Genomic DNA, 26,764 nt, shown 5'->3' with positions numbered 1-26,764 from the left:
AAAATCGTATAATCACAATTGTTTTTTTAATAACTATTGGTCAATGATGTGGCTTATATGATTAAATATATGTATAAAACGATTTTACACTAATAATGCATCAAAATTAAATTTATTTTTTTGTTATCAAATATTTTTATTTTATTAAATATTTTTTTATCCTATATATCCTAAAGATATTAATTAAGCATACCATAAAAATAAATATTTTAATATTTTTGATATATTTAATGCATTAAAAACATAAAAAAAATTGTCATAAATAATATTAAAATATTTTCTTTTATAGTATGGTTAACCAATGTTCTCAACACACACAAAATAGCAAAACCCTTTTTTTAATTCTCCTATATGCTTTTCTTCTTTCCTAAGCTCTCTAAGAAATTGTAAAGAAAGGAATTACTGCAATAAATATGGAAATTAATAGTAAAATATTTTGCTTTAATTTAATTTATCTATGGTTTAAGTGAGTTGAACTATAGTTATATCATGTATTAAATGAATGCAAATTAAACCAATTAATATGTATTGAATAAAAAATCATCATTTTAGTCAAGACTCTTTATACTGTTGTCTAAAAAGTGTGCTACAATTTGCAAAATGAATGTGTAGATATACAAAATTACGAAAGCAAAAAAAAAGTCTAAACAAATTCAACTCCATTATTGAATTCGCATTAATTGATTTCTTAGTTGGATTAAACGTAACAGAAGGCAAACCAACCAAGGTAACCAATTAAAGGAGAGAACTAATGAGTTGAAAATATAGCTCAACCATTTCATCATATCAAATGCAACATTAAAATGGTTGCTTTTCCTTTCTGCTAGCGCCTTAATAACTGCTTGTGTACTGAGTAGTAAAATTTAGCAAAAACTTATTTGTTTTAGTTTTACCATTTTAAATTATGAATAGTACATTATTAACATAAGCCACATGATGGGTTTAGACGTTTAGTGTTATTATGGCAATACATGTACCTACCTACTTACTATTAATTAGTGATGTTTGTTTTTAATAAATGGAAAATGATATTTTTTAGGTGAAAATTTTGATAAAATTAAAAAATATATATATATCATTAATTTTGTAACTTGTATTATAATTACGTGTGAGTTTCATTATATTCATTTAATGATAATTAAGCTTTTATTTGTTTTGACTGACATCATCCTCACTTCAGATAATCTTTATCTTTAATAAAGAGTCCTGTAAGTAATGGTATATTATTAAAAGGTTTCATTGGAGTATTATATTATGGATATATAGTCCACTAAAATAAGAACATACTTTCAATTTTCATGAGTAATGTTCAAAGAAGTCCTCAAAATAATAAAATTATGTTGAAAGATTTAAAATTTTGAATCTACGTTTTTATTATAGACTATATTTTAAAATTTTACTATCTGTTTTATCTGTCACTTACTGGTTATTATATGTCGTGGAATTCAAAACACCAATTATACAATAGCAATGAATTTAAATTAGAATATAATTATTTTCTTTTTAAGATGGAAGTTTTTAAAAAATGGAATTAAAGTGAAAAAATTGGTAAAAAAGTGGTTGGTAAAAAAAAATAGATTTTTCGACTCAGTGATTTCGACCATAAAATAGTATTTCGATTACAAGTCAAAGTCGACGAAAAAAGGAACAAAAAATATCGAAGTTGAAAAGTAGTTAGTGGTTTTTCTTGAACACCAAGACTTACTACACCACCTTCAAATCAAAGAAGAGAATATGGGAGCAAAATTTGAGGAACAAGTTAGGACTTGAAGACTAAAGGCTTACTACACTTGAGAATAAAGATTTTTCATGGTCAAGGCAAGGTCGTGGTTGAAAAAAAAAAAAAAGGATAAAATAGGATTGTGGACAACATGTTCCATAATCGATCAATCTTATAGTTTATAAATAGTAGAAACTTGGAAGAGTTCAGGACTTCACTGAAAAATACTAGATTATCATATAAATTCATAAAATTTTCAGTCTCCGCGACGTAACGGAAGAACATGGAGTGCAAGTGCATGTGAGTGTCAGAAATCAATTTTTAACTTATTTTCTTTTGCTTATTTGATTCATTGTCATTTATTTCCTTTATATTTTGTTATTGTTTTGTTTAATCAATATTTTACACTTTCATCATCTTTTCTATTTAATTATTTATTCCTTTATTGTTTACCGTCAGTTTACCATTAGCAATCTAAATATAAATCGTTTCGACACTAATTAAGCAATTTTTGAATCGAATTGACTCTTTTTTCAGAAAAATTATATCTGTTCTCCGATATTTGATATCTTAATACAAATTTATTTTGGTACCATTTATCAAAGTTGACAAAAAAAAATAAAACAATAATAAAGTAAAAAATTAATCATTCTTAAATTAAAATAATAGAACATATATTTTATAAAATTTACAAAATCAATAGTGATATCAATCTTTCACTTTATCACTTTACTTATAAGATCCAAATTTTAAAAAATGTATTGAAACTGAAGAATAGGCTTTTTCAGTGTGATTATGATTGATATTTATGAAAAGAGGAACAGCTTTGCAATGAATTGAAAGCTAAGGGCTTTGATGTTGTTGCATGCACCCGGGACAACAACTACTACTAACATACATAGATCACAGAAAGAAATGCTTCACATGCAAGATTACAACTGTGCTTCAATTCACTTTTTTACTTAGATTATTATTACCTCAATGCCATAAAGGAGCTAGCCAGCAATATCACCTTCCTTTACATTATTATTAGGAGACACACTACTATATATATACTTGCTTTCATGCTATCTTTTCTAATTATTAAAAGGGTTTGAATTCATAAATCTGTGTGCAAACAAATTAAATATTAACTGTTGCTGTATGGCTACCAAATTGAAGATTCCTCAATTGGGTTCATATATATGTTGAGTGGGTAAGGAGTCACCACGTCGTACTCACACAAATCTTTTTCTATTCTCTTCCAATTATTGATGGATGGAATGAAAATGAATGTGTAAAAGGAAAAAAAAAAGACCAATTATCAAATCAATGCATGCAGTATTGACCGGTTTAATTTGTTTGTTTTTCTTAGATTGTTATCTTTCATGGTTTTGACAATTAAACTGAATCGGCCGATTGGATTCAATTAATTAATCAAAACCAACTACCAAATAGATTCAATTTAAAGTAAAAATTTATTTAGCAATGAATTATTAGATAAATAAAAAATAAAAAAATCAGTCAAAAAATCGAATAAATATAATTTTTTTAGTGGCTAATTAATTTAAATAATAAATCATATTTTTTTAAATTATATATTTTATGCACAATATTATTTTATTATATTTGATTTAATTCCAGTTAAATTTTTAAACTTTTACCTCTACTATTCAATAACTGATTTAGTTTTCATAAATTTGCTATTATTTCTTATATCATGCATAGATCGAAAATCAAATTTTTTTTTGTAGTGTTATTATTGTTGTTGTTGACGAAGACCAAAAATAAGTTAGTAGGTAAGAAACCCAAAATCCGAACCTCCTCTTTTACTTGATTTATTTATTTCATTGTGCTTAGTTTTATATATTCATTCTATCTCCTTATTCATTCCACAGACTTATAATAAGAGTAGCGTTATACATATGAGGAAATAAATTAAGAAAGACTAGCATTATGTTAAATAATTATTAATTTACCTAGGATTTTGAAATCACAGGCGTTTTTTTAATGGTATTTTTAGTTTGAAATTTAAATGGTTAAAAATTAATTTATTATGGATCAAAATTTTATTTAAAAATTTATTATTGATTAATAAATTAATATATACATAAGACAAGATTCAAACTCTAATACTAATTTAATTTAGTGAGTTAATTATTGACCAATTTAAATTAATTTAAATACAGATTTATTTAGATTAATTGTAGCTAGCTGTATCTATTATTGAATAGTGATAATAATTAATAAGAACTGCCAAGTTATTTATTCAAAGCTTAAAATGTAAGTCAACTCATTCTGATTGCAAATAAATGATTGTCTAACTTTATTTATAAAGTAAAAAAATGACACTAAATTAAAGAAAAAAGTAAACCAAAATAAAATGTAAAGTTGCAATTGACTTTAATAATGTATTATGTATATCACAAACTTGGAGTTGAAATCTATTTTGGCCTCTAAAATTTTTTATCGGTCTCAATTTCGACCCCTAAATTTATAGTTATCCAATTAACATTCTCCAATCCACGTTTGTCCCGTAGCTATCTTCATTAACGGAGATCTGATATGACACGTTAAGTTGACAGAATATGTATCCACGTGGCACCCAACTTGCTAGAATGGATGTGTAATGAGTGAATGACGTGGCAAAAGTTGAATGAACTTAATTTACAACCCTCTTTTTCCAATATGTTTGAGACTTTGCCAGAGAAATTGAGTTCATTCAACTTTTGTCACGTCATTCATTCATCATACATCTATTCTAGCAAGTTGGGTACTACGTGGATACACATTCTGTCAACTTAACATGCCATATCAGATCTCCGTTAATAAAGATAACTACAAGAGCAAACATGGGTCATAATATAATATTTGAAGGTGTTAATTAAGTAACTATAAATTTGGAGATCGAAATTGAGGCCGGTCAAAAATTTCAAGGGCCAAAATGAGTTTCAACTCCACAAACTTGTTATCAAATCTCACATTATTTAAAATTTTAATATTCTGATAATATTTATAAATACAAAATAACTCTCGCCTTTAAAATTAGTTTTAAAATGAATTAGGTCCACTTAATTTTTAACCACACGTAAGCTAACTCGATTGGTACGGTGTAGTTTACTGTGAAATTAATATGGTATAATATGCTGTTCATTTTTTTATTAATTAATTTTATATTAAAACGCAACATGTCCAAAAAAGCCCCAATTTATGAATAAACGTAAAAGAGTGCAGGGCTTCTTTTTTTAAAATAAAGAAATCGTAATAATCTAATTCTAGCCGCCGATATTATTTACTCCAAGCACGCATAAGTGTATAACTTCTTTATCAACCTACTAATTATATGCTAGATCCCATGCACCCGTATCTCCATCGATAAGGAAATTCCAAGTATATTAGTAACTAAAGAAATCTTAATAAAGGCTATGTTTGAATTGATTTTTTAAAAAATTATTTATTTTTTACAAGACCTTTTTAATAGAAAAAAATTATTTTATATGTAGATAAATTTTAAAAAAATATTAAAAACATTTTTTATTTCTACTTTTTTGAAAAGTAAGATATTATTGGCTTTTAAAAAAATAAATAATTTATTTTTTATTAAAAATATTTTTTCTAAAAAATATATCTAAATATATATAAAACTTAAAAAAAATATTTTATTTTTTATAAAAAATATTTTTTTATTCAAATAAACCAATTTAAACTGACACTAAATAAACTGCCATTATCCAAAAAATAAGAGGAATTAATAGATAAAAATTATTTTATATTTGAATATATTTTTAAAAGAAAATTTAAATATTAAAAATATTTTATTTTTATCTTCTTAAAAAAATAAGATAGTGTTGGCTTTATTTTAAAAAATTGAAGTAATTTATTTTTTAATAAAAATATTTTTCTTAAAATATGTATCCAAACGCATTTAAAATTTAATAAAAATAATATATTTCAAATAAAAATTTCTTAAATCAATCAAAACTAATACTGTATCTTTATAATATATTTCTTCAAATAAAAATTTCTTTTAAATTTTTTTATTTGTTTTATGTCTTTTACAAATAATAAAAATTAAATTTTAAATATTTTAATTATAAAAATTTTAATATTATATTATAAAATTATTATTTTTAAAATTTAAATTAATAAAAAAATATATTATTGGTCATATCTCTCATGATTTTTTGCTTTCCCAGTTGAAAGACAGCCACTATAGAGATGCTTAGGTGACCAAAATTCTTCAAATAATTTTATGTTTTCATCACAAACACTTGAATTCGCTTTCTCAATGTGAATGCATTAACCAATAAGAACGCGTAAATCGTAGTTCTCCTGATCATCGCTGAAAAACTCATCATCATCCGATAGAACACCATTAAATTAAAAAGGACATACATATATAGTATATGGATAGATATACATTAACATTTTGATGTTATTATCATCATTATTTCGAAAACTTGTTAGTTTCCATTATATTCATTGCTACGTAAAAGGATCTGGAGAAAAGAAATAGATATACCTTAATAATAAGTTAGGTATCAAATGGTCCCGTAGAGATATTTTATTTATTTAATACTGTAATGCTGAGTCACACCAACCAAATTATATACGAATCTTAGTAGTTATACATAAATAAAAAGAGAAAAAAAAATACAAATACATAATTAAATAAAAAATATTATTTATATATTAAAATCAGTTATTAATATATATATATTATTTAATTTATTTTTAATATATATTTTTATTTTAATATATATTTTATATTAATAACTTATTTTAGTGGATAATTTTAATATATATCTAACATAGATGTAATTATATATAAATAAGTAGAAGTGGAAGTGGATCGGACTATCTGATAAAAATTCGTGGCTTAATTCGTTTTAGACTCGACTCAATTTGATTTGTTTTATTAAATAAATCATGTTTAGACTTTTTAAAATGTTTATTAGTTAAAAAGGTTAGAACATAAACTTTAAAAAGCCTATAAAATTTGTTGGACCAATTCGTTAAAATAATGTTTTTATAAAAATGTTATTCTTAGTTTAAATTTTAACTATTTACTTATATATTAAATATAAAATAAAACAAAAAAAAATAGATACTAAAAATTACTTAAAATTGTAATTTTTTAGTTAAAATTTTTTTATGAATAATTATAAGTATAGTATGATATATAAATAATTATGCTTTATAATTTTGAATTATAAATTTTAAAATATATTTAGTATTAATTTATATATTTTAAATTTATTATTTTAAATTCTAATTTATAAAATAGACTTTTTAAAAGCTCATAAATTTATCGAATTTTAAATAGATTAGACTCAAATTTAAAAAAAACTTATAAAAAATAACAAATTTAAATTTAAACATCCATCTATAATATAAATCACACTCGTCAAAATCAAGGTTCAATTCGACTCGTTCTATTTTCATACATACTAACGACTAGGCGAGGAAGCAATCCTCCTACTAGAAGATATATATGTACAAAATTACAAAATAATACAGATTACGTCATAGCATCATTGGATTTAATACCGTCGTACCAAACATGGCACATTAATTTAGTAAAGTATTCATATCTCTTGTCAATTTTTTTTATTAAATAAATATTATATAGAGAGTATTCACCGATATATAGTCTTAATTAGAGAAATTATATTTGTATATCCGATAAGTATTTTATTTTCATTAAATATTTCCTATATAGTTTTACTTTTTATATTTTTCTTTTCATTTTTAAATTTAATTAATACGTGTACAAATTTAAGACTTTAAATACCAGAGTTTTTACATGCACAGGGAAGCGTCTATAGGAATCTGTATGTATATCCTGTCCCACCCTACTGGCCAGGATTTCAGCTCATCTTTTATTTATTTATTTATTTATTTAATGAGTATAATATAAGATTCCAATCAACTCGTTTTCATTTATTAGAATATCAAATTATGTGTGTAAAAAAAAAAAATTAACTATATGTATTTACAATTTTTTATTATGTTATTATAAAAAATTATTTATTTAATTATTAGTCGATTCTTTGTATTTTTTAAACAAAATGAATAAGTTATGTTGTGATCCAAACTGACTACCATATGTTAATGTAGCATATATTAATGAAAAAAGTTTGATAATTAATATTTTTATTTTATATTTAGATTAATACAACTTAATTTTCTAAATTTTTTGAAAATATTATTACCCTAAGCATTTCCCTTATTAATAGTTACTATACCTGTTAGCTACCTTTCTTCCATTGCCACAGTACACAAAGAAACACACACAAGAATGGAGGATGAGAGAAGAAGAGTGATAGTGGTTGGAGCAGGGCCTTCGGGTCTCTCCATGGCTGCATGCTTAACCAAGAAATCAATTCCGTACATACTCCTCGAGAGAGAAGACTGTTCAGCTTCTCTTTGGAAGAAACACACCTACGACCGTCTCCATCTCCATCTCAAGAAGCACCTCTGCCACCTCCCTCACATGCCATTCCCCCCTTCTTCCCCTTCCTACGTTCCCCGCAACCAGTTCTTGGCTTACCTCGACCACTACGCCGCTCACTTCGCGATCTCTCCGTTGTACCGGAGGACCGTGGAGTTTGCGGCATACGATCAGGAAGCCAAGAGCTGGAGGGTGAAGGCCAGGAACGAGGATTCCGGTGAGGTTGAGGAGTATCTAGGGGGGTTCTTGGTGGTGGCTACGGGGGAGACAACTGACCCTTTTGTCCCTCAAATTGAAGGGATGGGTAGTTTTCCTGGGAAGGTTATTCATTCCACTGAGTATAAATCTGGTAAGGGATTTGAGGCTCAGCATGTTCTTGTTGTGGGTTCTGGCAATTCCGGCATGGAGATCTCACTTGACCTTATCAACCACGGTGCCATAACTTCCATTGTTGTTCGAAGCCCGGTAATTTAAAAAAAAATATATAAGAGAATTATTAAAATTTATTATTTTTTATTATTAATTAACTATTAATATTGCCAATGAGTTATAGTTTAAATGTCATTCTCTCTATACTCAATTAAGAGGTTGTGAGTTCGAGTCTCCTATCTTTGATAAAAAAAATTAACTATTAATATAATTGTAGACTAAAATATATGATTAAATTATCAAATTAAAAAAATAAGTTAATAGTCAATTATAATGACAAAAAATAATAAATTATAAAATTTTTTTAATATTTTTTAATTTAAAATTGTATGTTATTGTGAGCAGTCAAAATTTTCAGGTGTGTACTAAAATTCAGTCGTTGTCTTTTATAAAAAGGGTATTTATAAAATAATACATGAAATAATTCAAAATAATACATGAAATTTATAATACAAAGATATAATAATAGTTAATTTAGTAATTATTTTTTAGCGTATGAATAATATTTTTAAATTATTAACTTAAATTTTTTTTTATATTGATGGCGTTGGGTGGCTAATAATAATAATCATCTGCCATTTTTGTTTTAGATCATTTAATGTTACTGTTGTTAACAAATATTAAAGTAAAAATTGTAGAGCTATTTAATTGGAGAGAAACTTATTAAAGACACTTTTTTTTTTGTACGAAGGAACATCTTAATAAACTAGAAGCGTATTACTTACTTATTATACAATGATAGCTTGCATTTTACTTATAAGAGCGTGTATATATCTAGGATAGATTTTCATTACGAAAATGTTTGGTAACTAAATAAAATCAACCAAAAACAGTCCGAACTTGTCTTATTTAGCATTAAATAATTATCGTAATAATTAATTAATGTTAAATAAGATAAGTTCTGACTATTTTTTTTAGGTAAAAATTCAGGTGAAGTCGACTTTATGTGAAGTTGATATCTCAGAGCTGTTAGATAAAAATTTAATCAAATCAGTCAAATCAACTTCACATGAAGTCGTCTGCACTTAAGTTTCCACTTTTTTTTGTCTACCTAACATTACTCCATTATTGGTTAGTTGTAGTATATTGCAATGATTGATTCGATCTTGAAATCGTTGAACGTTTTGCATGTTACGTTCAATCAATTAATGATAAGTGGCGATTTTTTATTTTTTATTTTTTTACCAAAGATAAAGATATTCCAACCCATAATCTTTAAATGAGTATAAGAGACTATGTTATTTGAGTTATAACTCATTAGCAAGTAGCGATTATTATTATTATTATTATTATTATTATTATTATTATTATTATTATTATTATTATAGTTGCATTGCACAACGCAATATATGAATAGTAATTAATGCTTGTTGTTAATGATTATTAATTATGGTTAGGTTCATATTGTGTCCCGGGAGATAGCGAATATGGGGCTGTTTCTGTTGAATTATGTGGGAGTAAACAAGGTAGACAAGTTGGTGGTGATGTTGAGCAGGTTGATGTACGGAGACATGAGCAAGTATGGGATAGCCAGGCCTAATGAGGGTCCCTTTTATATGAAGGTCAAGTACGGCAAGTATCCCATCATTGATGTTGGAACCTCTCAAAAGATCAAGTCTGGAGAGCTCAAGGTATGTCTATGCTCTACAAAAAGTTTCTGAAAATAAACATTTTTAGCCAAAATTTATCACTTTTGACTTTATTTAATGTATTTTATAATAAATGTTAAATAAAATAAAGTTAGATTTTTTTAATTTCTCTAATATTATCAATGACTCCGTGTGCCTAAATTTTGTAACTAAATATGGTAGAGACTAGAGAGAGTGATAGGCCAATTTTATGCTGTTTTTTATTTATCGTCTAATTTTTATTTAACTTATTTTTTATAATAAAATTTAAATTTATTAATTTCTATATTTTTGAATTAAATATTAATTATTTAACTTTTTTTTAACTAGACATTAATTTCTAGATATTATAACAAACATCTTTTATTAATACTATTTAATTTAAAAAAAAAATAATTTTATTTATTTTAAACATTTTTAATTATAAATAAATTTTAATTTTAAAAAATTTAAAATTAAAAGATAAACTAAGATTAATTAAAAGTTAATTTTTTATATTTTTTCTTTATACCTATGTTACATGCACTTCTAGATAATTAATTATATTTATATTATTTAATTTTCTTATGGTATAAAAAATATTTTTGATTTTTTCATTTTATATTAATTATGTTTAATACTAAAAAAATATACAAAATTTATATATAAAATAGTACATATATCTTTTCTCTAAAACTATAGGTAGATATCAGATGCTCATGCACGTGTATAAGAATATCACTCATCCAAGTCTATTAACATTGTTTACGTTATAGTTAGATCAAATACATTGCCCCTCTCTCTCTCTCTCTCTCTCTCTCTCTCTCTCTCTCTCTCTCTCTCTCTCTCTCTCTCTCTCTCTCTCTCTCTCTCTCTCTCTCTCTCTCTCTCTCTCTCTCTCTCTCTCTCTCTCTCTCTCTCTCTGGGGGTGTTGGGTTGTGTGCTATGCTTGGGACACTTTTAATTCCTTCCTTTCATAATTGCAACTTCAATTTAAAGCTACAGATTGCATATTTTTTTCTTTCTCGTCACTTTAACATATATGTGTAAATATTAAATTAATAAAAATACTATTCGTATAATAAAATTAGCCACCAATATATTTGTGCATAAATATATGTGATTTAATTTATTTACAATATATTTATATTTTAATATATATTTTATACTAATAATTAATTTTAATGTACAATTAAATTAATACTACTACTCTACTAATACTTGGTTACAGATATTCTTTACGAAAATATCTTTCTTTTATCACATTCAAAACTCAAAACAATGATGAAGATATTATCTCTCTGCTAGCTGCATGCATGTCAAAATAGAAAATACACGAACACTATTATAATTTAATGAGTAAAATATTTTTTTTCTAACGTTTGGATTAAATTCCAAATTTATTCTTCATGTTTTAATATCATATTTATATTTCTAATATTTTAAAATCGTATCAATCTTATGCTACCGTTAATTCTGTTAAAAATTTTAAAAATAAATTAATAATAACGAAACCTCTCTCAAAAGAGAAAATACAAAAAAAAAATGAAAAATTCTTTCTTCATCACTTGCACTCCACCGTCACATCATCACCATACAAAATGTACAATCCCACCAGTGAAGCAGCGCCGCCGCAGCGGCAATAGCAGAATAGCGACCAGTGGCAACAAAAATGCATGGGAGACGATGGTGCATGCGTGGTTGAGCTCGCGGAAGCGAAAGAAGGTGACCATGCTTCGCTCCAATCTCTGTCTCATACTCGTCTTCCTTTAGAACTGCATGAGGCTCCCTCTCCAAAATCCCAAATCACGAACCCTCATCCTCTTCCGATTCCTAAATTGCGTTTCTAAAAGTGTGTTTGTCCGCGAAACCATATAGAACTGGCGACGCCACTCCCTCATTGGGAAAGAGGTTCCTCGAACACCACCATGCGGCAGAGGCCGCGAAGCTCATCATCAAGGAGAATAAGAACAAGAATAAGAAAAACAAAAAAAAGCCTCTGAAGCACTACTTGCTGCAGTTAAAACCTAAAAATCCAAACAGTGAAGTACCCTAACACCGGAATCAGAAGATCCAGTGGGGACTGAGTTTCCTCTTCAGCGGATTGGAAGAAGGAGGTCACTGGGCAGGCGACTCTTCAATTTGGCCAGCGAGGAATCTTTAATTTTGAGGATTTGTGCTTGTGAGAATTGCTGGGGTTGGGTCTGGGGAGCTCTGCTGTGGAAGCGTCTCTCAGGATCACGTTTTTGGGCAATGGGAGTATGGCGTTGGAATTGACTTGAGGATTGGGTATCGCAGCTACCTTAGCAACGATAAGTGATAATTGTCTTGGGCACCATGGGCTTGGCGGGACGGTCACGGACAATTGATGTTGACGATGCTCATATGCAGCTGAACAAGGGAAGAAGATGGAAGTTTCAAACTTGGCATTATGTAGTGAATAGGTTCTAGTCTCAGATTAGGTTGGGTTCTTTGGGGTCTGAGTCGGATTGGTCCGGTCCGACCCGGACAATGTCCAAAAAAAAAAAAAGAGGTTAAAGGATTTTCACAAAATTGACGGAAGGATAACATTGATACGATTTTAAAACGTTAGGGATTAAATAAGATGATTAAAATGTTAAGGACAAATTTGAGACTTACCCCAAATGTTGGGAACAAAAATGATACTTTACTCTAACTTAATTTGTTACTGATATAGTTAGTTACAGCAGCACTAAATTAGTTAGACACTTATGAAAATAGTTAGCTGCATGTGATGTGAAGAGGTATCTGTTATCCACTACTATATTATTAGATTAGTTAATTGTTATTTAAGCCACTAAACTAGTCAGATAGTAAATAGTTAGTTACACTAAGTAGTTTGTTACCGCACTAATGTAGCTTGTATATAAACTCCCTTTCAGCACGCAAGATAAATGCAACTAATTTATCATTTTTCATCTAATTTTGATTTATCTAAGATGGTATCTGAAGATATTCTTCTTTCTTGAACCTTCTGCTCTCTTTCATGAACCTTCTGCTCCTTCATCTTTTCTTCCCCATCTTCGTCTTTCATCTTCTACCCCATTCTTCTTTTTCTTCTGTCAACTCACACGATAGAGTTTGACGAGAATATATCAATTTCACAAATTCCTCATCTGTAGAAGTTGCAGTTCCGATCAATGAGTTTTGAGAAGAAGATTCATCCACTTCTTATTTATCTCTGTGCTGCCTCATTTTCTTTTAATTCATGTAGAACTCTACTTCCTCTTCTGCTTCTTCAATGGCGATTGATCCTTATTCTCTATCCTTGGCCAATCAACTAGGACTTGTGCTCATCACTCAGCAGTTCACTGAAGACAACTATAACTCCTGGATTCGAGCCATGAGGAAAGCGATGAGCGCTGAGTGCAATGTCGGATTCATTGTGGAATTCTTGGCCATTCGATTGACAAATGCTACAAGATTCATGGGTTTCAACCCAAGTATGATAGAAGTTGAAGGATAAAGACATCTGCTCATAATGTTGTTGCTTCTCAATTGAATCAAGATCAAAAAGCACTTTCAACTCAGAGTTTGACTCAAACACAAATTCAACAATTGCTGAATTTGCTAAACAATCACCAAATTCATGAAGTTATCTCCAATAAGTTGATAGAAGTTGCACCTCCAATAGGTATTGTCCTCAATACATCAGTGATAAGATCAAAATTACCAAATACTTCTTGGATTTTAGACAATGGAACCACCATCCACGTCACATGTGACTTGTTTTTGTTCAATTCAATTCACACTTCACAAAATTATTCAGTTGCTTTGCCTAATGGTGACACCTTTCATGCCAATTTTATAGGCACAGTCTTAATCAATAAACATATCACTCTTACACATGTTCTTTTTGTCCCTGATTTTCATGTAAATTTTCTTTCGGTATCAACTTTTTTTATCGAATTTTACATTCACAGTCATAGTTGGTTCTGATTATTTCACTATTTGGGACAGAAACTCATTGAAAAAGATTCGGATGGATAATTTACAACAAGGACTATATATCCTGAAAGTAGAATCCCAAATCAATGTTTTGTTACCAAATACATAAGCTCGTTTAGTGTCTAATCAATATCCTCTATTACCTATTTTTTCTTCTTCAATAAACATGTTAATTCACAATTGTGGCACACTCGTTTAGGTCATATTCCTTCTAGGCTTTTGCATCACTTAGATGACACTTTGCATTTGACAAATAAATTAAATTATAGTAACTGTGAAGTTTATTCACTAGCTAAATTCAGAAAACTTCCATTTGAGTCACACAATAATATGTCTTCACAGATTTTTGATCTTGTTGTGATATATGAGGATCTTACCATGTCCCAACTTACAATAGAAAGATATTTTTCTTTATAATTGTTGATGATGTTACTCGTTTTTGTTGGATCTATTTGTTTACTAACATATCTGATGCTACTATTTGCTTAAAGAATTTACTCTCTAATTGAGACTCAATTTGGCACTAGATAAAATGCTTCAGATATGATAATGCTAAGGAGCTTGCTCTGGCTGATTTTCTATAATAAAAGGAAACTCTGTATCAATCTTCTTACCCATATCAACCTCAACAAAATGTTGTTGTCAAAAGGAAGCACTGGCATTTATTGAATGTTGCAAGAGCCTTGTACTTTTAGTCTAAGGCGCTCATTAATTACTGGGGTGAGTGTGTAGCTACTGCTATGTTTCTAATCAATAAAACTCAAAGTTCAGTCCTGAAATTCAAGACACAATTTGAATTGCTCTTCAAGAAAGCACCCTTCTATATAAATTTGAGAAGTTTTGGATGCCTTCTCTATGCAGCCACTATACAACCTGATCCTTCTGTCTTCATTGGATATTCAACTAGATATAAGAGATACAAACTATACAACCTGTAAAGCAAGCATATTTTTATCTCGAGAAATGTCATTTTTCATTAAAACATTGTGCCATTTGCTTCATCACCTCATCTAGAGACTAGTGAAGATCTATTTGTAGATTTTGTCCTCCTCAAACCTGCTTAGGACCTCACTCCACAAGTGCCACACTCTATATCCTCTCCGACCACTCATTCCTCTCAATATGAACCTTTCCTGCCCAACACCACAACCATACATCCCCCAAACCAACTTAGGAGATCTTTTAGGCAAATTCAAATCCCTGCTTATCTACATGATTATGTTCACCACACTACATCTTCCTATCTCTTCTATAACTACATTAGTCACCATCAGTAAATCCTTACCTACTATCACACCATCCCCAACGCCAATGCCATACCCAAACCTCAATTCTACCACCAAGTTGTTAAATTTTAAAAATGGAGGGATGCCATGAAGGAGGAGCTCGATGCACTTGAGGCCATTCAGACTTGGCAATTAGTTCCTTTATCCCACAAACAAGCATGTAATTGGATGTCGTTGGGTTTATAAAGCTAAAATGAACATAGATGGCAGTCTCGAATGGTACAAAGCACGCTTTGTCGCCAAAGGCTACACACAACAAGCAGGTGTGGATTTTCGTGACACTTTTAGCCCTATTGCCAAAATTACAACAATGAGAGCTCTCTTAACAATAGATACAGTGAAGAATTGGAGTTTACTCTAGTTAGATATCAGTAATGCGTTCTTCAATGGTGAGCTCAATGAGAAAGTCTATTTGAACTTACCTCTTGGCCATCCACAACGAAACCAAAGTCTCGTGTGTAAACTTATAACTCGTTCACTCTATGGCCTATGTCAAGCCTCTTGCCAAAGGTTCACTAAGTTCTGCTTAACTCTCACTGTACATGGTTTCAAACAGTGCAAGCAAGACAACTTTTTTTTTGTTGGGTGAAGGTGAGTCTAGTACATTCTTTATTCTATATGTAGACGATATCATCATTGCTAGATCCAAAGATGAAATGGTGGACCATATTAACCAAAGACTTTAGTCAATTTTCAAGTTAAAAATATTGGGGAATCTCAAATTTTTTCTTAGCCTGAAGTTAGCAAAATCCAAGAAAGGCATTATTCTCTCACAACGTAAGTATGCTTTCTCTCTCTTGGAGGACACTGGTTACTTAGATTGCAAGCCTGCCAACACCCCATGGAGGCCAATTATAAACTCAAGGCTAGTGAAGCTAAACCTGTCTTAGATCCTAAATGCTATTGACGACTCATTAGGCGCTTAATGTATTTGACAATCTTGTGTCTAGACATCATATTTGCGATTGTGAAACTCGCACAATACATGTCTGACCCTCGAATCCCACATTGAATGTTGTGCATGTGTTTAGATATATCAAAGCCTCACCTGGTCAGGGTCTGTTCTTCTCGTCACGTCGTTCAATCACTGGCTATTGCACCTTTCTTGGGAACTCCTTGGTATCCTGGAAAAGTAAGAAGCAAGATGTGGTTTTGCGAAGTTCGACCCAAGCGGAATACATGGTTCTAGCCAATGCAGCATGTGAAATTGTGTCCATCATGACTTTATTGAAGTTCATGAATGCCAACATCAACTTAATCATGTGTGTTATGTGATAATTTGTCTGCCATTCATATGGCTAGAAACCCAGCCATGCATGAACGCTCCAAACATGTTGAAATTAATTGTCATTTTATTAGGAAAAAAGGTGGAAGCTAGAATTGTTAAACTGATGCATGTTTTGAGTCGATGTCAATTAGCAGACATCTTCACGAAAGCTCTTCCAGATCCTCAATTTCAGTTTTTCATGTCTAAGTTAGGCACATATAATTTATATGCTCCAACTTGAATGGAAATATTTGCCACTACTATATTAAATTAGTTAATTGTAATTAATTAAGTCACTGAATTAATCAGTTAGTAAATAATTAGTTAAATCAAAGAAAAATAGACAAAAGTACACATGAATTTTTATACGATAGACAGATGTACACCCCAATTTTTAATGAGTCATTTGTACACACCAATATAAAATTTCGTTGTCATTTCTAACCTTCTGTCGCCTGAATAATTTTTTTGACAGTAATGGAAGCCAGATGGCACGTTATTGTGTGATGTGACCATTTTGGATGACACAGTAAAAATAAAATTATTAAATTTGTTAAAATAAAATTATTCTCACTGCCACTCCTCCATTTTCATTCCTCACCTCCATCACCGCAACCACCACCCTCACACCTCCATCCAAACTCCACGACCTTGACTTCATACCCCTCTCTCCACATCATTGTCTCTGGATTTGTTGCTTCATTTTTCTATTTTTCTGAATTTTGATATCTTTCTTCTCTCAAACTTCTTTTTATTATTAAAAAAATGAAAAGTTGTTATTGTTGGAATTAAAAAATGTGATGGTACTAATAGAATTGTGGTGGCAGAAATTGGAGATGATATAAAGATGGGATAGGATGGAATTGATAAATTAGGAATTTGGGAGGGTAGGTGGCAACAATGAGAGGTTGAAAGTTTGGGAGGGTGACATGGCTGGAGTGATAGTGAAAAAGTTGGAATTGAGTTTTGAGGTGGTACCCGTGAAAGGTAGTGTTGATGCCATGATGTTGGGTGTTTGCTCGAGAATGATGTCGTGCTGGTGGCGACAATGGCAACATGAAAAGATAAGGATGAAACTGAAAATGGAAGAGTAACATTGAGAATAATTTTATTTTAATAAATTTAATAAATTTATTTTTTACTATGTCATCTAAAACAACCACATCACATAATAACGTGCCACCTAGCTTTTATCATCATCAAAAAAATTACTCGGACGACGATAAAAAATTAGAAATGACAATGAAATATCATATTGATGTATACAAATAACTCATTAAAAAATTAGAATATACATCTATTCACGTATAAAAATTCATGTATACTTTTATAATTTTTTCTAAATTAAATAATTAATTACCTCACTAATGTAACTCGTATATAAATCTCCTTTCAGCAAAACCAATACAACTAATTCATCGTTTTCCATCTAATTCTGGTTTATCTAAGATCACCACTGGAATATAAGTTTTCTCCTCCTCCCAAAAGAAGGTTGAGAAAATTGATTCACACATTTGATCAATGCATGAATAAACTCACTGTGATCCTCGGTCTTCTCCCTTCTTATATTTCTTGCTCACGGTAATTCGGACAATTTCCACATAATTAATCCTATCATCTACCATTATAATTTAACAAAAATATTTAATAACAAAAAAATTAATAAAAAATAATTAAAATTTATCTTATTTAATATTTATTAATTATGATTATTAATAAATATTAAATAAAATAAATTTTAGTTTTTTTTTCTCTAATATTACCAATAATTTAATTAATCCTCAACTATCTGTTAGGCCTTCTCCGTCCGTCGCCTCATTATCATAACATGCTAATCATGCTTCATTTTATGAAAGATAGCATTATATTGTTAATTTCTATAATATGTCGTATCATCATGAGAGCTAGGTACCTAATATTAGAAAATTTAAAATAAATATTTGATTCCAACGTGAAAACAATAATCAGTAGTATTTGTTAATATATTTTTTGTTTACATAATCCTGGTATGTATGTTATATATTATTATTAGTTATAACAACTGGGTCAATTAGTATTTAATTATTTTGGCCATACTAGGAAGTCACTGGCTTAAAGAATCGGAATATTAAGGATCGGAGTAACAAAAATAAGTATATTGTTTCTCATCATATGTATTACGGTATTGTTGACCTATATATTTATTTGATCATTCAACGTAACACAAAAGTGTAAGGGAGCAAATGGGTTCAATGGGGGAGCTAACAACCGAAGCCACAATAATTAAAGAATGGAGAATTATAATAGTAGAGGAATGGTGCTAGTTTATAGAGTAAACTAATAAAATAATATCCAAAAATTTGCATTACTGACAAAACAAATTCTAAAAAATACTAACTAACAAATAAATTTTTGAAATATTTAAAAAAGTGATAAAAGAATTATATATTAAATATATTCTAAAAAATAATTTTAAAAATTAAATTTTAATGCAAATTTTTATAATCACGAGTTAAAAAATAAAATATTTTTATTCTTAAAATTTGATAATTTTTTGTCAGATAAAATTTTAAAAAAATTATTGTGAATTATCACATATTTTGAAAGATAAAAAATTTAAAGATTAAATTTTGTTTTAAACTTTTTTTATACATTCTAAATATTTGTTTAAATGTTATCACAAAAATTTAGATCTAATGAATAAATTGTTTGTTAAATATAAAATTTTTTATTATTTATAAAAAATATAATATTTATTGGATTTGGATCCTCTAAAGTTTGAATTTCACTTTAGAGAGTAAAGTGTGATCTCTCACCATTGATTTCATTGGTGGGACCAATAATAAATATGAAAGAGAAACTATTCAAGGGTGGAAGATCACACTTTACTCTCTAAAGTGAAATTCAAACTTTAGAGAATCCAAATTCATATTTATTAATTATTTTTGTCGTATTTTCAAATCATTTGGAGATTGTTGTATCGATAATATCTTTTAAAAAAAAAAATTATTAACAATTTAATTTTTTAAATATCAAATTAATAGATAATCCTTTCTAACATATGTAATAAGGATGATAGTTGTTTTCTTGGTTAATTTGCTTTCTTCTTTCTTGACCGTAATTCTCATGAGTATTTAATAATCTTTAATGATAATGTTAAAGGAGATAGCTAATTATTTTTGAGAGTTGCTTTGTTGTCTTTCTCTCTTTTGTTGTGTGGGTCAAATTGTTATAAACTATCTAAAAGAAAGTGCAAGAGAATTTCAACTTTCTTGCATGTGCCGTGTATTTTTTTTTTTTAATAAGAGAGATCAATACAATAAATAGAGTAAAAATAATAATAAACCAACAGAAAATTTAAAAACAAAACAAAAAAAAAACAAAAAAAATAACAAAGAAATTCATCAATTATTTTTTGTGTTTCTCCTTTTTATAGTGTACTAAAACTCTATCAATCTGACTGCAAGATCGACCTGTAAACGATGTAAACTTTTGAAGCGGAAGTCTACTGATTGCATATCTTGTATCCAATTCTTAGAATCATCGTAGTCGTTGTTAATCTGGCGGCATCCTTTCTCTCCTCCACCTGCACAATTTCGTTGAAGCCTCCCATATAATAAAATAGAAACGGACATAATTCTGCTATACAACTCGATTCCTTTCATACAGCAAGTTTCTCTTCTCTTATATGAGTCTTGTACACTAAAAAAAGCACAATTGAAATTATTTTTAATAAGACCCCTTCAACACATAACTAATGCTCTCCTTTATGACAGCGACTCATTTTAAATATTATTTCATCCCAAATTAACAGCAAACTACCCGAAACAGCCCTGACCTAACAAATTTTCAACCCACAGCAACACTCTTTCAAATTCTTATTACATCAAATTTTGTCACTACCTGCCTCTTAGTCTCAAACAAACCTAACATATTCAAATTAATTTTTTCTTCAAGTTTTTTACTATGCTCAAATTTCCATCATCCCTCAACCCTCTTCGTCACTACTTGCTTTTTTTTTTTCTATTTTTCCAATATTCTTTTCTGAACAATTTTTTCATTCTGCGCTTGAAGAATAGTCATGATGTCATCTTCTTTATTGTATAAAATTGTACCTGATTCCAATGCGAAGTCCCAAATTTTTCTATTTTCAAGCATCTGCTCCTCCAAAATACTATCTTTGTTTTTCTTGATTTCTTTATTCTTGTCCGAACCACCATCATCAACAACTCTCTTCCTAGCTACTTCTTCATTGTGTTCTGACAGCTCCCCCTCTCCCTTTGTCAAAGTTGTTCCCTTTGTGCCAGAACCCATGCCACTATCATTCAAAATGTCATCCCTATCACTCATTCCTTCATCAACATTTTTCGCACCATCATCATTAACATACACACCCAGCCCACCTGTCCCTCCATTCAATGTCACCGCCGAGAGAGTAGCGGCTTGGTTCTCCGCCACCAACTCCTCCTCGATCTTACGACCCAACATAGGCGGCGTCAGGGTTGCGTATCTTCCTTGCCACGTTGAGCCTCCTCTGCCGCGGCCAGCCTTTAGCTTCCCTCCTTCAACATCGATTTGGCCTCCTTCGATCACCTCCGCGCCGGTCTCCAGCGCAAGTGTTACAGATGCAGCATCCTACACACTTGCCGTAGACCCTTCTCTAACGTGCCCATCCCTATCGTGAAAACTATGCTCCATTTCCATCAAGCCTGACCCGGATTCTAGACCCAACCCAACATCACCGAACCGGTTGATTGAGAAAACCAGGCCTAAGGATCTCTCCCTACCTTTGTTGGATATCCTTGAGTTGTTGGGCCTAACACCAAGCCTACAAAGAACCTTCTTTTTTTTTTTAATTCATTTTGTCCCTTCTTTCCAACCCATTAAAGTTACCTTCATAAACCCATGTAATTGTATTTTCAGAGTTAGCTTCACAATTAATGTAACCACATCCCACACAATCTGTTTTTTCTTCAATTCCTTATAAATTGGTTGATATGTTATCGTTTTTACCTGATTTTATTTTGAATGATCATTAATCCATTCATTCAAAATAATTTCAGGAATTACCAACCTACCTTTATCTTTTCCGTCTTTTCTTAGCTCTCTCATCACCACATCGGCTGTCTGGTCGTTGAAAATCGCCGGTTTTGTAATCCGTGCACTCCTTAAGCTCGTACCCGCACACTTCTTTTCCTTAATTGTTCTTCGTTGTTCACAACTATAGTACCTTTTTTCATTAGCTTCTTCATAACAATTTAATCCAAAAGCCTTCCGTCCCACTTCTTTCACTAGCACATCGAATTTGCATTCGTCCAACACTAAAAGACATGCGCAATTCTGTCACTTTGTCATAACCGATTACTTTTTCCATTGGCCTCCTAACATACTAAAGGTATCCGCTGACCACGCATGTAACGAAACTCTGTAGCATTTTAACCACACTCTTCGAATTTCACATCGCTTCGTCTCATCCCATCTCCATACACTATGGAAGAAATGTAAGAGACTATTCATTGTAAACGTATATGCTTCTTCTGCATTCAATACAGAATCAAAAGTCAAAAGAACTTTATACGCTTCTAGTTCCCGTACTTGAACAACTTGAGGCAAGTTTTTTCCAATCATCTCCTTCAAGGAACTAAAATCAATTGGTTTCGTCGTACCGCCGACCAAACTTCTCTGTAGCCAGTCCAAATTCTCTTTCACCGCCGATACTTCCACTTTCTTCGTCCACCTATTTCCATGTGGGTCTGGTTCTTTTTGGTGCCTCGTTAGTTTTTCTGCCTGTCTTTGGTTATCTCCTCTTTGAGACTGAAAATTTGTCTTGTTCCGATTATCACCTTCTTCCTGAACTGTCTTTCGGACCTTTGTCTCAGTTATCCTTCTATACTTTGCTTTTTTCGCATACACAATCTACACTCTCAATCTCATACGATTTTTTTCAATTATAGTCTTCAGAGTCTCACCTTTCGTTGTGTAACAGATGAACGCAGAAACATACATATTATCATCTTTTTGTTTTTATGATAGATAAATGTTATTAATGTGTCCAGTCCATTTGAACAAGATAGAATAATTCATTTTTCGAAATATCTTTAAGAAAATTATCGACAAAGATAGAAAAATACTTATTATTTCAAACGTTAGTACTCTTTTCGATTTCAAATCCTAGATCTTTTACGTTTTCTATCCAAAAACTTAAGAATTGCCTTTAGAAACTATCCATTCTCAGATTTTTGGTCTGAAATTCGTGCATCTTTCGGCCCGGATCTCCTTAAACAACACTCTTTAGTTGGATACCCAGCAAATAGCAATGCGCCGATGTCATAAGCTAGGAGTGTGCAGTTGACACCTAATTGAAATATTAGCATATTACCTTATGTTTCGTTATGTTAAAGTGTTAACGTGATGACGAAGAAGGAATGATTCTATTGGTGTTTACTTAGGTGTTGCCAGCGGAAATTGAAAGCGTAAGAGGCAAGGACGTTATGTTCAAGGATGGCCAATCGCACCCCTTTGACTCCATTATTTTCTGCACTGGTTTCAAAAGATCAACGCACAAGTGGCTTAAGGTTTGTAAATACTAAAAGTTAATTGACTTATTGTCTCTCTATTACTTTTATCCCATCCGCGTTAACAAGTCAAAGGTATTAATTAGTCACGGAAACACAAAAACAAAGATAGCTAGAGTAGTTTTTACGTAAATATGACATGATAGTTCAACATGACACATCATCAGATATTTTACTATAAAAAATTTTAAACAATCATCATAATTTATTATTTTTAATTATTAATTAATTATTAATATTTAAAAATATAGATAAATTATATTATTAGATTATTAAACTAAATAATTAAATTAATAATTAAAAATAATAATTAAAAATAATAAATTTTAATATCTTTCAAACATTTTTCATTTATTATATTGATTAAATTATTTAACATATCATACTTTTACATTTTGTTTATCTTTTTCCTATAAAATCTACTTTACACGTTTTCATGTAAATAACCAATTAAGTCAAATAAAAAAAATACATAAACCAGCTAGATAGCTATCAAACTTCAATAACATGTATACAGTATTGGAAATTATCAATTATTCCAAAAATATTAATAATTCAATTAGTTTTAGTAGTTGATTTTAATTATATATTTTTATAAAAATATTATTTATATATTAAAATTAAATATTAAAATAAATCAGACACTATAATATTTATATATAAATATATATATTATTTAATATATATTTTATATTAATAATAGATTTTAGTATACACTTACTATAATTATATTTTTTTATAATAAAAATTAATGATTAAAATTATTAAAATATTAATATTCTTAGAACACCTGACAACTTTTTATAGTATTATTATATAAAATAAGATTTTGCTAAAGATGCTCTCTTCTCTTATACGTAGCGGAACAATACAAAGATACAGAAAAAGAAAAAAAAAATCACATGGATCCCTTTTTTTTCTTTTTTATTTTGACAATGAGTGCGTGTCTTTATATTTTATGTATAACTTCGATATGTATGTGAGTATTTTCTTTTACTAAAAGGCTAAAGAATATACCTGGGTATCAGTCAAAGTTTAACTAATAAATATAAAATACTTAGAAATATTCTTCTATTTTGTATTAGATAATTAAATCCATGTAACAATTAAGTTTATGGGCGTAGGGGGATGATTATCTTCTGAACGAGGACGGGATTCCAAAGCCCAGTTACCCGGACCATTGGAAGGGAAAGAATGGTTTGTATTGCGTTGGGCTTTCCAGGAAAGGCTTCTATGGAGCTAGGTATGATGCTGAGAATATAGCAAATGATATAAGCTCGCTCCTCATCCAACTTTAATTATGTATAATTATTACAACACAACACAGACACATTGTGAACTGGCACTAGTACGTACTATGCTTATAATTCTCCAAATAAATAAGATAGGAAAAATAATGGGGTGTTTATAGTTTAGTTGTGAATAAATCATATTACTAGTATGATGTTGAATTCACAAGAAATTGTAAGCTAATGTAATAAGAGGAATGCTAGGGCCAGCAATTTTGGTGTTTTGTAATCATCAATTGGCCATCAATAGTGTTTTTAATGGTGTGAGATTACATCTAATGGTGGGAGATCATCCACTTTTGTTTTGATAGTTAAGTGCTGGCAAAAAAACACAAAAATTGCTGGCCCGTAAACTTTTTCAATGTAATAATATGTTCTACTTTTTCTTTAAGTTAGATATAATAATATTATTTATGCTATGCTATTATTTTTTTGGATTCAACAAAGATCAAATAATCAAACTCTAGATCTTTTAATCATAAGAGTTTAATACTATATTATAATATCATTTTTTCTAATAATTTAAATTAATAAAAAAGAGGTACCATGAATGATTATATTTCTAATCATTATTCTTAAATTTGAAATCTAAAGCAGGTTAGTCTTGTATATACAACTGTCATTTAATTGATACATAAAAATTAAAAATTGTAAAATTAAACTTACAATTTTATTTTACCAACAAAAATTATATAATAAGTAAAAACTCCAGACCCTACAGTAATTGGACATTTGGACTTCACAGTTCACAATACTGATATACCAAAAACCGCAAGTGAATTGACTTTGTGTTTTTGTCATGCAAGTGAATTGGGGTTAAATGGGGTAACAACCTAAATGGGCTTATAAAATTTAATTTGGGCCTACCTAGTTGAACATACAGCAGCTCCATTGACACTACCAAACAACACACTACAAGTTAACAAAAAACAAAATAATAAAGGGACCAAATCCAAACAAGCAACTCTTTTATACAACTTTGTGAAGGAAAAAATCAATTTGGTTGCTCGAGTGCTCGACTCACTCGTCCGCTTAAACAAGTGTCGAGGGTTCGTATTTCATCTTGTGAAGGAAAAATATAATATGATGTTAAAAAAAAAAAAACTCTTAAAGTAAGAAAATGACTAAAGTAAAAAAGTGAAAACTAAATCACTATTAAATTTATAATTTTTATTAGGTGTGAATTTTATTATTGTAATTTGAAAACAATTATAATATGATTAATTTTTTACTTTATCAATTCTTTCATACATAAAAATATGTTAGTAAATGATTTTATTATTTGCTTTGGAAAAAAAATTAGTGTTTGAATTTAATAGATCAAAATTATCTAAAATAAAAAAGTTGATAAAATAAAAAAATAAAGTCTAATTATTTTAAATTAAGACAGCAGAACTCACACATGATAGACATTATAAATTTAATAATAATTAATTTTTATTTTATCAATTTATAGTTTATATTTCTTTGTTTTAAAGGATGTTTTTGGAATTTAACTAGTGTGATTGGATTAAAAGGGGGGATATAGATATAGTAGCAAATAATATGAAGTGAAAAGGGATGGTGTATGGTAATGGTATGATGAATGATTGCATCGGGTGAAAGCGAAGAGCGCCGTACCAGAGTGCCAGCCTTAGCTTTCTGTTTCTGCAATCACTGACCATCCCCCCACCCCCCCTCTACACCTGCATCCATATATATACTGCATGCATGCATCCCCATTAATTCTCTCTTTCTCTCTCTCTCTCCAACATAATCTCTCTCATTAGTCATTACCTTACCATTAACAATTAACATTATTATTAATTATTATTCAAATTATTACAATTTTTTTATAGTTTTTTTTTTATCTTTTGTAATACTAATTTGAGTGAATGGCCTGGATTAGATAAGAATGATAATACTAATAATAAGGGGAAGGGAAAAGGAAAGGGAAAAGGAGAAGGAGACGGCAAAATGGCGATGCGATTCATGACGGATTTTCTTGGCATGCAGTGCAGCTTCGTTCGTATCGTCGCAAATTAGAAAACATCGCCACCATTGTTCAGTTCCTTTTTCTACTATACGTTTTCTTGATAATATAATAACAGTAATAATAATAAGAACAATAACTTGTGAACAAAAATCTTCACTAATTAATTAAGAATATATATAATACGAGAGAAGAGTGAATCGGAGGAGTACGTGATCAAGAGTCATGATATGATATG

General features: G+C 29.5%; 1 protein-coding gene across 2 annotated transcripts; it reads left to right on the top strand.

Moving 5' to 3' along the window:
• The first annotated feature begins 7,942 nt into the window (after positions 1 to 7,942).
• On the top strand, positions 7,943 to 24,973 carry LOC112756355 (probable indole-3-pyruvate monooxygenase YUCCA10). 2 transcript variants are annotated; one of them, XM_025804917.3, is made up of 4 exons: positions 7,943 to 8,618; positions 9,980 to 10,213; positions 23,140 to 23,265; positions 24,390 to 24,973. In XM_025804917.3, exons 1-4 carry the CDS (start codon positions 8,001 to 8,003, stop codon positions 24,561 to 24,563), a joined length of 1,152 nt encoding a protein of 383 aa, XP_025660702.1. In that variant the 5' UTR covers positions 7,943 to 8,000; the 3' UTR covers positions 24,564 to 24,973. The 2 variants fall into 2 exon arrangements, with proteins under 2 accessions (XP_025660702.1, XP_072075919.1); XM_072219818.1 differs by lacking the exon at positions 23,140 to 23,265 and having other exon boundaries at positions 7,952 to 8,618.
• Positions 24,974 to 26,764: the final 1,791 nt, after the last annotated feature.

The sequence above is a fragment of the Arachis hypogaea genome, chromosome 16, assembly GCF_003086295.3.
Source record: "Arachis hypogaea cultivar Tifrunner chromosome 16, arahy.Tifrunner.gnm2.J5K5, whole genome shotgun sequence".
NCBI classification, from domain to species: Eukaryota; Viridiplantae; Streptophyta; class Magnoliopsida; order Fabales; family Fabaceae; genus Arachis; species Arachis hypogaea.
The sequence above is the reverse complement of the archived record's forward strand: the minus strand, read 5'-3'. Positions and strand labels throughout refer to the sequence as shown.

Excerpts from the sequence above, each read along its gene's own strand:
- LOC112756355 (XM_025804917.3), top strand. The coding sequence starts at position 8,001 with ATGGAGGATGAGAGAAGAAGAGTGATAGTGGTTGGAGCAGGGCCTTCG. Across the intron at positions 8,619-9,979 it reads CCATTGTTGTTCGAAGCCCG|GTTCATATTGTGTCCCGGGA; the intron begins GTAATTTAAAAA and ends AATTATGGTTAG. Across the intron at positions 23,266-24,389 it reads CAACGCACAAGTGGCTTAAG|GGGGATGATTATCTTCTGAA; the intron begins GTTTGTAAATAC and ends TTATGGGCGTAG.